General features: G+C 36.6%; 2 protein-coding genes and 1 pseudogene across 2 annotated transcripts; 1 reads left to right on the top strand and 2 right to left on the bottom strand.

The window, feature by feature from the left end:
• Nucleotides 1-1136: 1136 nt before the first annotated feature.
• LOC140807895 (uncharacterized) lies at nucleotides 1137-7560 on the bottom strand. The gene is given in 17 exon segments (XM_073164852.1): nucleotides 1137-2601; nucleotides 2743-2869; nucleotides 2961-3085; nucleotides 3516-3557; nucleotides 3637-3675; nucleotides 3785-3877; nucleotides 3960-4055; nucleotides 4150-4254; nucleotides 4782-4867; nucleotides 4870-4954; nucleotides 5042-5117; nucleotides 5529-5608; nucleotides 5797-5892; nucleotides 5968-6328; nucleotides 6714-6839; nucleotides 7237-7312; nucleotides 7419-7560. Coding segments are annotated over 17 exon segments (1848 nt in total). The 5' UTR covers nucleotides 7495-7560; the 3' UTR covers nucleotides 1137-2442.
• On the top strand, nucleotides 1172-1921 carry LOC140807896 (TLC domain-containing protein At5g14285-like; annotated as a pseudogene).
• A 1079-nt stretch (nucleotides 7561-8639) lies between the features above and the next one.
• LOC140806947 (lysine histidine transporter 2-like) lies at nucleotides 8640-11519 on the bottom strand. The gene is made up of 7 exons (XM_073163513.1): nucleotides 11202-11519; nucleotides 10451-10834; nucleotides 9970-10363; nucleotides 9780-9885; nucleotides 9516-9607; nucleotides 9019-9087; nucleotides 8640-8901 (listed from the first exon to the last, which is right to left on the bottom strand). Exons 1-7 carry the CDS (start codon nucleotides 11381-11383, stop codon nucleotides 8803-8805), a joined length of 1326 nt encoding a protein of 441 aa, XP_073019614.1. The 5' UTR covers nucleotides 11384-11519; the 3' UTR covers nucleotides 8640-8802.
• Nucleotides 11520-12449: the final 930 nt, after the last annotated feature.

Below are 12449 nucleotides of genomic sequence, written 5' to 3'. Positions count from 1 at the left end.
AGCAAAACAATCCTATGGTTCCTAGTTCTTTGAAATTATTACAATACAGCGATTGCCAACTGCAAAATTTCATTACAATCATAATAAGGTTGCTTGAAGAGGCTATATGCCGAATGTTTGAGAAAGTAATAAAGTTGGTGTAAACCCAGTGATACTCTCCACAAGTGAGTCCCTCACATTCTTTGACCCAATTCAAGTCCATAGCCAAGAACCAAAGCTCGGGTCTAACTCCTAAATGGTAAGGTCAGCCTATGAAGGTAGGTGGTGGAAAAATGCAAGCCACGGGACAGGGGCTAGACGCTAAAGTGTTAAGAGGTGAGTCAAGGAGTGAGGTTGTGGAGTGTGGCTGAAGTACTTGGAGTTAAAGTTAGAAGTGGAGAAGGGAGATGCACTAATATCGCAAGGCATGAGCCTCATTCTCATCAAGCTGAGCCCTAGCCATAAAGGTCCCTGGTATGAGCAAAGATAGCATGACAATATAAAATGATGAATTAAGAAGAGAAGTCGAGGATTGGAGAGAGAAATTATATGATGAAACATCAGCCTCGCCTAAAGGGCGAGGTCCGTAGCTTCAGCTTGCCTTGCTGGTGAGATCACACACTGGATTGCTCTTGGAGGGCGAGCCCCAGATGAGAAGCTTATGAGCTACACACACACGTAGGAGTATGCGTGGTCTTCTACATTTATTCCTATAAATATCGGGTTTGCTTGTAACTTATTATTTTCATTTCAAGGGGCGCCCAAACTCGTCTCTTTGCTTATTCATTCAGTCTCTGATTTGAGTGTTGGAAGAGCTATGCTGACAACCTTCAGCCCCCTCTGACACTCCTTGTTTGATTTCAAGTTCACTTTGGACTTGAAGCTTTGGGTTCAAGTGAGATTCGGATCTCAAATATGGACCCTCAGATTATAGTGATTGTCACCCATATATTCCATTAGCACAAAGATTTTCTTGACATAATGATGTGACACATGAAAGGTCTTTCAAAAGCTTGGCCTTGAACTCGTTAATCCCCTTACGTTACCTGTCCAAAAAAATAACATCCCTAGTACTACGGTCAATTCAAAACATTGGTTTTCAGCTATACATCCTCATTTTTTTTCTTACTCGAATTTTTTTGTATCTTTTACCAGAAATACTTGGACCTTCCGTTTCTCTATTTTTGTTCCAATGGAAATCTCAAAATTTTTAACTTCAACTCTTCCTATATTCATATCATGGTTCATACTCATCTATTTATTGGGATACTTCATCATATTCAGGAACTGGGGTAAACAGTTTAGGGCTGAAGCTTCAAGCTGTCTCATGTCTTTAGCTCATGGCAACGCTGCATTCATTTTATCTATATTCTCAATTTTACAGTCTCAAAACAGCGTGACCCAAGTTGAATTCGCTTCTCGAAACACTGCCTTCCAAAACTCAGTACTGGAATACAGCATCTCTTATTTCTTACTGGACCTGTTGCACTATATGGTCTTGGTCCCAAGCGATGTCCTATTCATTGTACACCATGTAGCAACACTATATGTCCTAATGACGTGCCGATATGTGTTTGGAGTTGGGGCAATCGCAATTCTTGGATTGTTAGTCCTTGCTGAGGCTACAACATGCCAAAACACATGGAGCCTGGCTAGATATCGCAAGGATGAGTCGACCAAGGCTGCTGCGGTGTATAATTTCTAATCACCGACTTTTTATGCCTACTACAGTGTGGTGAGGGGGATTCTTGGACCACTGTTTGCGTACAAGATAGGATTGTTTTTCACCCGTGGTTTAGGTGGTGTTGTGTTCCCTAATTGGGCCTGGATTTCTTGGATTGTTGTCATAGGATCAGGAATTGGGGTCAGCATTTTGTGGGTTCTGCGTCTGTGGATTGACTTCTATAGAGAGAGAGAACCAAGAAAAACACGAAGAAATTGAGTTAAGACATTCTAAGTCGGGAGCAGAAGTTCCATAAAAAAGTGTACAGTTGTTTGGTTGCTAGCTAACCAGCTATACTTTGTTTCTAGGTATCTTTTACTCATCATTCTGAATCGATGTTGTACATGGCTGTTAAGATTGTGGTTGCAAAATCATAAATAGTTCACTGCATTTAATTACGAGGACCACAATTTATTTGCAAAGTAACAACCACTCTATATTGCAGTTTAAAAACATGACAATAAAGATAGTTTATCGTACTAGTTAAATCTCCTTATATTACAAAGTTGAATGAGCACATACCAATTCAAGATTTTCCAGCAAACCATCATATCGCGAGATTGATGCAACTGCGAGATTGTAATGCAAAGTGCCAAGAGCATCAGCTTCAATCCCTCAGGAAGAAGAGTACGATGAGTGACTTTCAGATATGTTTTGAGATTGTATTCAATATGCCGTTATGGTATAGGTTAAGAGATTATGTAAGGTAGCCATCCATGGTTATGCCACCGGTTGAGAAACTATATGCGAACAATTGAAGCACTTGACAAATCAGGGTTGCCTTTATAGTTAATTTCTGCAAAGAAACCTCCTCCTTCGCCTCTGGCCAATCTCCCTGGATTAACACAAATACACTCGATTTGCCTTTCTCCTTCAATTCTTTCCTCAAGGGAGAGCACCTGTGCTCAAGAAAAGTCAATTTTATTTTAGTTTGTTAACTCATCTACAATAATCCACAGTGACTCCTGTTTAGAGAAATTGTGAAACTATGTTTCTTCCTTGTGATTAATAGAATTGTATGGATAAGAATGGTTCTTAACCTTCACGAAATGAGCCAAGTCCGAAGGTAAAATGAGTATATCAGGAACTGACGATAAATGGAGAGCTTCATTTGCAAGGGAATAATCCAAGGGTACATCTTCTGCTGGTGGATATAGAGGATAGAAGCTGCTTCCGATGATATATAGAAATGAATCACACGACAATTTATAAAGGAAAAAACAAAGGAAACAATCCGAAGCATTGATCATTAAATCACCTGCATTGGTTAATAACATGCTTTGCTAGATTAGTCATGCGATGCTTGGACCCACTCGGATTTCGATAGATTTCCTCTGCACCAAGGTGCTTTAGTATGTCAACGTTGCAGCAAGCAACTTTCACCTATCGAACAAAGCAATTAATCAGGAAACTCTCTGGCAGGTAGAATCTCTTCCTCTTCTTCAAAAATTCTCTTTGGCAGTTGTAATTACTTCCTCTAGTACAAAAATTTCTTATTTTATGTTGGTGCAAAAAGGAGGCTAAAGAACATTTGCTATTATTCAGAAAATCGAGTGCCATGCGTGAAATTCAATGGCTGGTGGTAAAGATTATGGAAATGCCAAACTAGGTGCTTCTAAAATCTTAGGTAATTTTTTCTCTGGAGATATTGGAAGCAATTTTTTTTTTTGGGTTTTTTCCTTATTAGGCATAACTTTCATTTGATGTTTCATTCCTTGAACTTCAGGAAATGTGTCTTAAGAAACAATAACAAAAGCATCAAATCACATCCCCAGTAAAACACGACTATGATCATGACTATAGTCATTGTCACCTCATTTGCAGAGAAAGTTCCTGGGTTAGGCATGCTGTGTATCTGGTCCACACAAAAAAACAAGTCTATCAGTCATTTGACGTGATGAAATAGAATCATTTCTCGCGGAGCATCTTTTCACCTGGTGATTGAAATCAGTTCGCTGAATATCGAAAGCAGGCTGTCAAAACAACATAGAGCATATTTTAATGCTAAAGTGACTACCATCTCAATTAGAGAAAAATTCGACATGCTGAGAAACGTTCACAAGTTTAGAAGCCACAACTTACCTGTGGAAAAACAAAGTCATGATTAGCATCCTGGATGGATGGTATGAGAATCACACGCACCGCAGAACCCATATATTCAACATAGTCTTGTAGCTTCAACAGATGAAGAAAACATGGGCATCAAAAAAATGAAATAGCCAATTCATTAGAGCATACCCTTTTTTACTCGACTAACCTTTCCAAGGATTTCAACCTGAAACATTTCTTCAAATGTGCAATTCACATATCCTTTCTTAAGCTCCGGATGATCAGAATCGACAAAAGGCCCTAGCTGTCAAAGACAAACAGAGAGTTGGAGATTTTCATCCCTCGTCACCAAGGACAAAAGTCAAAAGCAATGCTACATCTGGAAGGGAGGTCCTCACCAGGACAAGCAATTGAGGCTGTTTCCGGCGTGCATAGGCTAGAAGCTCAATTAAGGGCTCAAAGAATAAATTATCACTTGTTGTAAAAGGACCTGCTGCAACAATCTGTTTTGAGATTCAAGTGATTAAAGAACTGCATCTAGGATCACAAGGTTTTAAAAAATAGAAATCACAACCAATCAGAGAGTCCACATCATATAATTTCATAATTAAGTAGCTTAATTTCAAATCTAGTTCTGTAATTTATACATGCAATATAGCAGGATGATCCATTCCCTGGAAGCAATTTCAATTTAATAATTTATAGGTAAATAAAAGCAATCACAACCGCCAAATGGCACACAAAATACTCTCTACAACCTTATTATGCTATTTTAGAACACACTCAAAACAGAGAACAATCTCAGATCCTCAAGGATTCTGTGATTAACTTATTTAGACCGCTTACAATAAACATGAAGATAACATAATGTAAGCAAATCATCGGTGCATTTTTACAAAACTAAGACAATGGAAGTTCTGGATATTGTGCCAGACCCAAAAAGTATAAGCTAATCAAAGTTGTACATGATAATCAGTACATAACAACTACCGATTCTTCCTCGTTATGTAACGAAGAAACATTTACATACCAATGACAGCTCAGGCACATCTAGAGAGCAATTTGTCATCTGAAGATTCTGATCTTTGGTTTGTCTTTTAGAAGGATGGTCCTCACTAGAATCAACAGACAAGGGACATAATCAATAATCTTTGACGCAATAAGACAATGTCCACTAGGATTGAGCCCTTCGACACCCACAACCTGTATTTGTCAGTTTAAAAAAGTGACTCTTATCCTCCACAACTAATTACAGATATAAAAGTATTTTATCAAGAAATGTCACCTAACCTGTCCTGGGAAAACAGAGAACTGGTTTAACTTTTGCAAATCAAGACGAACACGCTGTCCTCCGGAATGCTCAACACTGTCAATAGCACAAACCAGGCATAATGGTATGAATAACTGCCATAGACTTTTGTTAATGGATGATAATACATGCATTACTAAAAATATTGAGGCCTTGCCAACACTTGATGGAACAGTGTCGCTCTCAAGTGTAGTTACCCAATTGTCACCAGGGAAAGTGTGATAAGAGTATTGGCAAATTTATAACCAACCAGTCAACCACTATGATCTAGTCATACAGATAAAAGTAATTCATGCTATCCACCCGGTGAGAGAAGTGAAACTGGTACTGAAAATGCATCGTTGAATTTTCTAACAATACAAGAGTTATTTCTACCAGTTCAAATGCCAATGCAATCCATTTACAGGGGGCAACAAAAAAATTGGCAGGATACTTGAATATATTATATCCAGGACAATAGTGTATAACCTGCTTTGCAGCAAAACAGGCTTCTCCTTCAGGCGGCCTTCTTCCTCACAACAGATCATGCCAACAGCAAATATACTTTTCTGAAATAGCACAATTCTTTAGATGTTAGGATAAAGTATTTTTGTGAAGATAATATGATTGTGGCATTGAATAACAACTGCGGGAGATCATTCCTCCAGTTTAATAGCTTCTTGATTCCTTTAAACATTGCATATGTTAACAATGGCATGAGAACACAATCGTGAATACTACGAAACAACCAAATTACCTGGGAAGCAATGGAAGGGTCGACTGGTTCATCACATATTCCAGCGGAGACATACAATATTGCTTGCTTTTTAATGCGATTTTCCAGGAAATTAAACTGAATAACCAAAAATAAGTTTGGGAGCTTTTCCAGCATAGAAAGGTTAGCATACTGCAGTTCTAGAAAAAATACCTTGTCATCAATTCTATCATACAAGAACCTGCAACCTGGCTTGGGTTGAGAACTAATAATGTGCATGGTACACTTTTGGTTTGGCTGAACCCTCTTGATGATGTCATCCTCAGTATTTGTAAGATCTTCTTCGACCTTAATAATTGGTGTACTGTAATTCTCATTAAGTAAGTATTGGACTGCGAACTTGGTCTTTCTTTGCCCAAAAGGTGTCACTGAATCTGGAGGTTTTCCAGAGGAAAATTTGCTTCCATTTGTTTTTTCTGTCGAATCAGATGGTTTCTTATTCGCAGATGTGGGTTTACTGGTGGGAGTATCCAGTATGTTTTCTTTTACTTGTTGAAATTCACCATCCAATATCCTATTTGATATAAAAGATTCGTAAATGGTTTTGTATATGAAACAGAAAATTGTGACAAACAAAGAACATTGTCAAACTACCTGTCGTGGTAAGGGTTTGTTTCACATTTATAAAGACAGAATCACTCATAAGGGAGATGAGCCGATGAGTAACTGATTTTGGGTGGTGAAATATCCAAAATGGGATACAAGATTCTGTTAAATAAATTGCTAGCCAAAGCATACAAAGGAAATGCATCGAAGTAAGCAATACCTCTTTAAACTCAAGCTCAAAAATTTACAATTATCATTTAAGTTAAATGCATATTCACAATTCACAAATGACATGAAAGTGTTTGTGACATGAAATAGGTAATGACGACACTTGAGGATATAAAATCACTCACATGGCAACATCATTGGAGTACAAATGCAATCCAGACTCTTTTTCTCTGACTTTATCCAGCTGTTCACTCTGCAGTTGCTCCAAAAATGCACCCATATGAGAGCTTCGAACAGTGAATTCCAACCCCCTGAGTAAATTAGTAAGATAAAAAACGAACTCATACCCCTTTGATATTAATTTTAAGCAAAAAATTAACACACTCCCCTCCAAAAAATTGATTCAAACTTTTCTGGTTTCATAATTCCAACCCATCCTAATTGCCTCATCGTAATTTGAATTTCAACATTTCAGATAATTCAGAACTCAACTAATTAATTGCACATAATGGAAAATTTCATTTACTCAAACAACTTATATAAACTTGTATCACTTCCAGAATTGCAAAACCGATTTAAAAAATGAAAGAAACATAAATTCAACCACTTCATAATCATTCATAAATTCAACCACTTCATAAATCATTCCAGCCCCGTCTTTTGCTTGACGTATAGAACACAAAAGAACTGTTTTCTCCAAACTCTAACCTGTTGAGAGAATAAACATCCCAGCTGGAGACGATATCTGAAGCACTGAGCTTGTAATTGATGCAAAACGAAAGACCTGAAGTTCAACGATGTTTATGCATTTAAAAAAAAATCATACTGCCCCACAATTTTTTGGCGATTACCAAGTTGCAAAAATCGAAAAAAAAAAGTAAAAAACTTACATTTCTGAAGAATATCTTCCTCGTCGTCAAAACAGAAGCCATTCTTCGTGAATTCTGCTTTGATCTCCTCCTCCATTTTCGTAATCCAGACTTTGGTCGAGGGTTTAGCCTTCTGAACATGCGGGGAAAACGTAAAGTTGGCGGGAATTATTGGCGGCTTTCTTCGTTGGCCCACTTTTTGGGCTTAGCCTGAAGCCCATGGCTGCCTTGGTTACTGGGCTGGCCCAATTCGTCAAGGGATTGGATGCAATCAGTCAAAAAATATGTAGATTTATATAGACATCAAACTCGATATCTGTCTCATATTGGAGCACTAAGTTTCCTTTCAATTTAGCACTCAATAAAATCTTTAAATTGTTTTTAGTCCAATGAAATCAATAACTAGAATTAAGAAATCATTGTATCTTATAGTTTGAAATCTGACCTTCAAATAATTTTATGGCAAAAATTTGTATGATACGGCCTCACGGGTCATATTTTGTTAGATGGATCTCTTATTTGAGTCATCCATGAAAAAATATTACTTTTTATTGTGAATATCGATAGGATTGACCCGTCTCACAGATAAAGATTCGTGAGACCGTCTAACAAGAAATATACTCTAATTTTATTTAGATTTACAATCTGTCTCAAGTTTAATATAAGTAGGATTACTATCTCCAAACGTGGAGCACATACAATACACCACAATGCGTAGAAAACTATATTTTTTTCTACATATTTCTCTAAAGAACTCAACGGTGCTCCATCATTTGAAAGTTTCATTTCACTTCGGATTTCTCAAAATAACGAATTCACGTTCACTTCCGTGTGTGTGTATTCACCGTTGATGATCAATTCTTGGTTTGCAAAAACTTGTGTGAGACGGTCTCACGGGTCGTATCTTGTGAAACGAATCTTTTATTTGGGTTATCAATGAAAAAGTATTACATTTTATGCTAAGAGTATTACTTTTTATTGTGAATATCGGTAGGGTTAACTCGTCTCACAGATAAAGATTCGTAAGACCGTCTCACAAGATTGAAGAGACCTACTCTTCTTGGTTTATGGTAGCACAAACTGAATTGAGGTTAAAATGAACAAGAATATCAAGATTTAAACAAGTACAAGTAATCAAATATGCTGCTAAATAAATTATATTTAATCAGACATCACAATTTATTTAAAAATAAAATTCCAAGTATCAGTGCCCACATATGTAGCATCGAAACTACCCATGAGTAGCTACCACTAAATATATAATAACTAGCACTAAATTTTAAAGCGCCATAAGTGATTTAGAAATCCCAAATTTCTTTTAAAATACCAAATTCCATAAACGTAACAATATGAAATATTTACAAGATTGGTTTCGAATCCTTAATGTCGAAATAAAATAAAATATTTATTGGTAGAATTTGTAGTTCTTGGCTGATAAAATGATGCTCCTCATTCCTCCAATTGGCGCAACTATCATCAACGCAACCCCGAGAATGATGCATATCTGAAATTCATATAATAATATAATAATAATTATACATTTATTCCTTAAATATAAATAAATACATGAATTAAAATAATTAAATATATATATATACACTCCCATGTGTAATAAATTTACCCAATTAGTAAACCACGACAGGCTGAAAATTCTCGGTTTTCTGACGACGAGCCAGATAATGCAAGGAAGCTGAAAACAAGAAAATGATGCATTTAGTTTAATGAATTAATGTTGTTTTGTCGAAAGTCAAGAATTTGTAGGTCATATGTTAAGAATGAAACTTGGACCTAACTCAACCTCAGCTCAAGGAGGAGGATTGTCCAGCCCATATATACAACTCCCAGGTTATTTAACCAACCGATGTGGAACAATTAACACAACCCTCTCACGACCAGAAATAAACATTTGGAGCGTGGAGTTTACAAATAACCCAATTATGGACAGAACGGGTGGCAGTCCAACACATAACGGTGGAACTCGGGCTCTGATACCTTGTTAAGAATTAAACTTGAACCTAACTCAACCCCAGCTCAAAGGGGGAGGATTGTCCAAGCCCATATATACAACTCTCAGATTATTTAGCCAACCGATGTAAGACAATTAACAGATCAACTTACGAAGTAGGTTGTTGGTGCCAAAGCAAATCCACCAAAGAATCCAAGAAGGCCACCGAAGAAAGGGAATGTCATGCCAATGAACATGGTGAAGCCTGCAACATTGGAAACAAAATTAAGGGTTAATTTCACTTCATCAAGAAATGATATTAATATATATCTTTTTAAACCCAAAAAAAAGAAAAGAAAAGAAGAAGAACACAAGATTCTTGATAGAAGATTACAATATTCTAGATATTGTGCTTAAATTAATGTATATATCCTTACCAACATATAAAGTGCGAGTGGTGAAACGGAGCTTAAATGAAGGAGAGAATTTCAATCTCTTCACCAAGAAAGTCTCCAGCATGTCAAAAACAGGCATGGCGTAAATCTACAAGGAAACTCCACTCACCAAAAGTTAGATCCACGCATCATATATATGTATATTTGAAAACAAAAGTTTCATGTATCGAACCTGATAGCTTCCAATAACGTGAATCAAGACGAACATGTTGGCCGCAGCAATGAGCCAAGTTGGTTTCTCCAGTGTAATCAAGATGTTGTCATCGACAGAGTTCCCGAATATGTAGTAACCAACAAAGGAAACGGGGAAATAGCATAGTGCGACGATGATATACGCGAAAATGACACCCTTCCACATAGGTTTCTTGGATGGTTTCTCGGGTGTTGAAGGGATCGTTGCCTGAATTTCCAACACAACATTGTGGCCAGCATATGCAAAGGCTACATCTCCCAATGCATTGAAGAAGTTAAAAGTGTTCTCGGTCGCATTCGCCCCTGATGGGGCATAGCTTACATCCTTCTGTACACCCTTATTAAGTGAGGCCGTCCAGGCAATGGTTGAGTAACTGTCCATGAAAGAAACAAGTAGTTTAAGAATAAACCAAAATATGCTAACAAGGGAAAGTCAGATTTGAGTATCTATGTTTTGTTACCTGAGAGACATTACAGCAGCAGCGAGGGAGACAACAGAAATGGAGTTGAAGTTGGGTAGATGAGACAGCACAAAATGAATGGATGCAAATATCATTATGAAATAAGTGAGCTTGATCTCTTGGCTATCTGGCCAGACGGTGTGGTGGAATTTTTTCAGCGATTTCCCTCCCGTCACCATGTAAATGATACATGTACTAACTTCGACAACAAGCTGCTGAGGCACGACAATGTACAGCCCGAGTTTCTCGCCGAAAGCGTGCTGTCCCAACTCGTGGTACCTGTCGAACCTCTTGCCGGGAACCATTTCGTGCATCTCCACCATCTGCCACAAGGTGTATAGAGTAATGATCCATGATAATACCATGACAGTTACTCCAGGTCCCCTGACAAAACATGGGAGAAGTTACAAAAATGAAATAAAATGACAGGAAAGTTAGAAATTTCATCCCGTAAGTTGGTAAATATATGCTTTTGCTTTTGTGTAAGTATAAAAAGTAATGTTTTTTATTGGATACGACCCGTCTGATACAAGTTTTTGTCTTCGCTTTTGGTCCGGTATCAACAAATTTTGGTTTAATTCAAGATTTTTTTAGGTCGAATCATTATTTCACGAATATATATATATATATATATATATATATATATATATATATATATATCCTGTATCACATGCATCAGCTCTCGTTACACCGAGAAAAAACAACAAACTTGTCGGATCGAGACTTGCAGATATGTAGAACCACGGCTTACCATCCCATGTGTGACATAGCATACGGAAGACTGAGCACACCAGCTCCAACCATGGCTGTAACATTATGGAAAGTGGAGTACCACCATTTGGCGTTACGAGAAGAAGTGATGGGAAGCCAATCGTCGATGGCCTTCTCCTGCTCCGTCTTGGCATCGTCCCGTGGTTCTACAGATGGAGCCATTGTCTCCTCTCTTTCTTTGCACTTTCAAACTGAAAAAGCAATAGAATTTTCAAAGAGGGGATATGTATGATCTTCCTTTTTCCTTTTTTGTTCAAACCACAGAACGATGGAGATTCTTGTTCCTGTGCATTAAAGATTTATAGACTAAGTTTCTTGAAATGTAATGGCATTCCTATAGTTTCTCTTTGGGGATTAAATGGAGACCTGTGGGTGGGATTGCCAACATTTGTGGAGACTATCGAAGTTGAGAAACTGCGGGCCGAAATCATTTGTTAGTTAGCAAAAATTAAGGATTCTTTCAGTGTGGTAGGAATGTGCGTGAATTTTGGTTGAGATTCTTCCACATCTGTAGTTTGACCAAATCCAATGTTGATACACGCGGTGACGCGGAATTAATTGATTTACTTTATGGGTATTCAAGACGGAAACGGATTCCTGCCATAAATTTGCAATTATATATATATATATATATATATATATATATATATATATATATATATATATATATATATATATATATATATATATATAATGTATACGTGCGATGCACGTAGATAACTAATAAGATATTTAGATAATGTTTAAAATCGAATAACATATTGTTTACGAGTATTTATCAATCTAAATATATATAAAGCACAAAAAATGAAAATATATGATGACAATAAATCATATATATCCACTTATTCATATGACACTTTCATTCCACGTGATTATAACACAATAACAGCTCTCAAATTAGAAAATATAAATTTTCATCCAAATATAATTCACAATGGGAAAATAATAAAAATAACATAATAGTGAATTTTATCGAAACGAAAATCACGATGTACTTAAAAGGATTAAACATAGACAAAATATTGTCAAATAAAATTATCTTAATCAACTAATAATCATAATAATGTTAAAATAAAACCACTACTAAACATTTATTAAATTAAATATCAATTGTAATTTTGCTAAATAAAATAGATATAAATAAAATAACATACAAAATTTTGTGAGAGGGCCCCACGAGTCATTTTATAAGACGAATCTCTTATTTGATTCACTAATGAAAAAG

This window comes from Primulina eburnea, chromosome 12, assembly GCF_022965805.1.
Source record: "Primulina eburnea isolate SZY01 chromosome 12, ASM2296580v1, whole genome shotgun sequence".
NCBI classification, from domain to species: domain Eukaryota; kingdom Viridiplantae; phylum Streptophyta; class Magnoliopsida; order Lamiales; family Gesneriaceae; genus Primulina; species Primulina eburnea.
The sequence above is the reverse complement of the archived record's forward strand: the minus strand, read 5'-3'. Positions and strand labels throughout refer to the sequence as shown.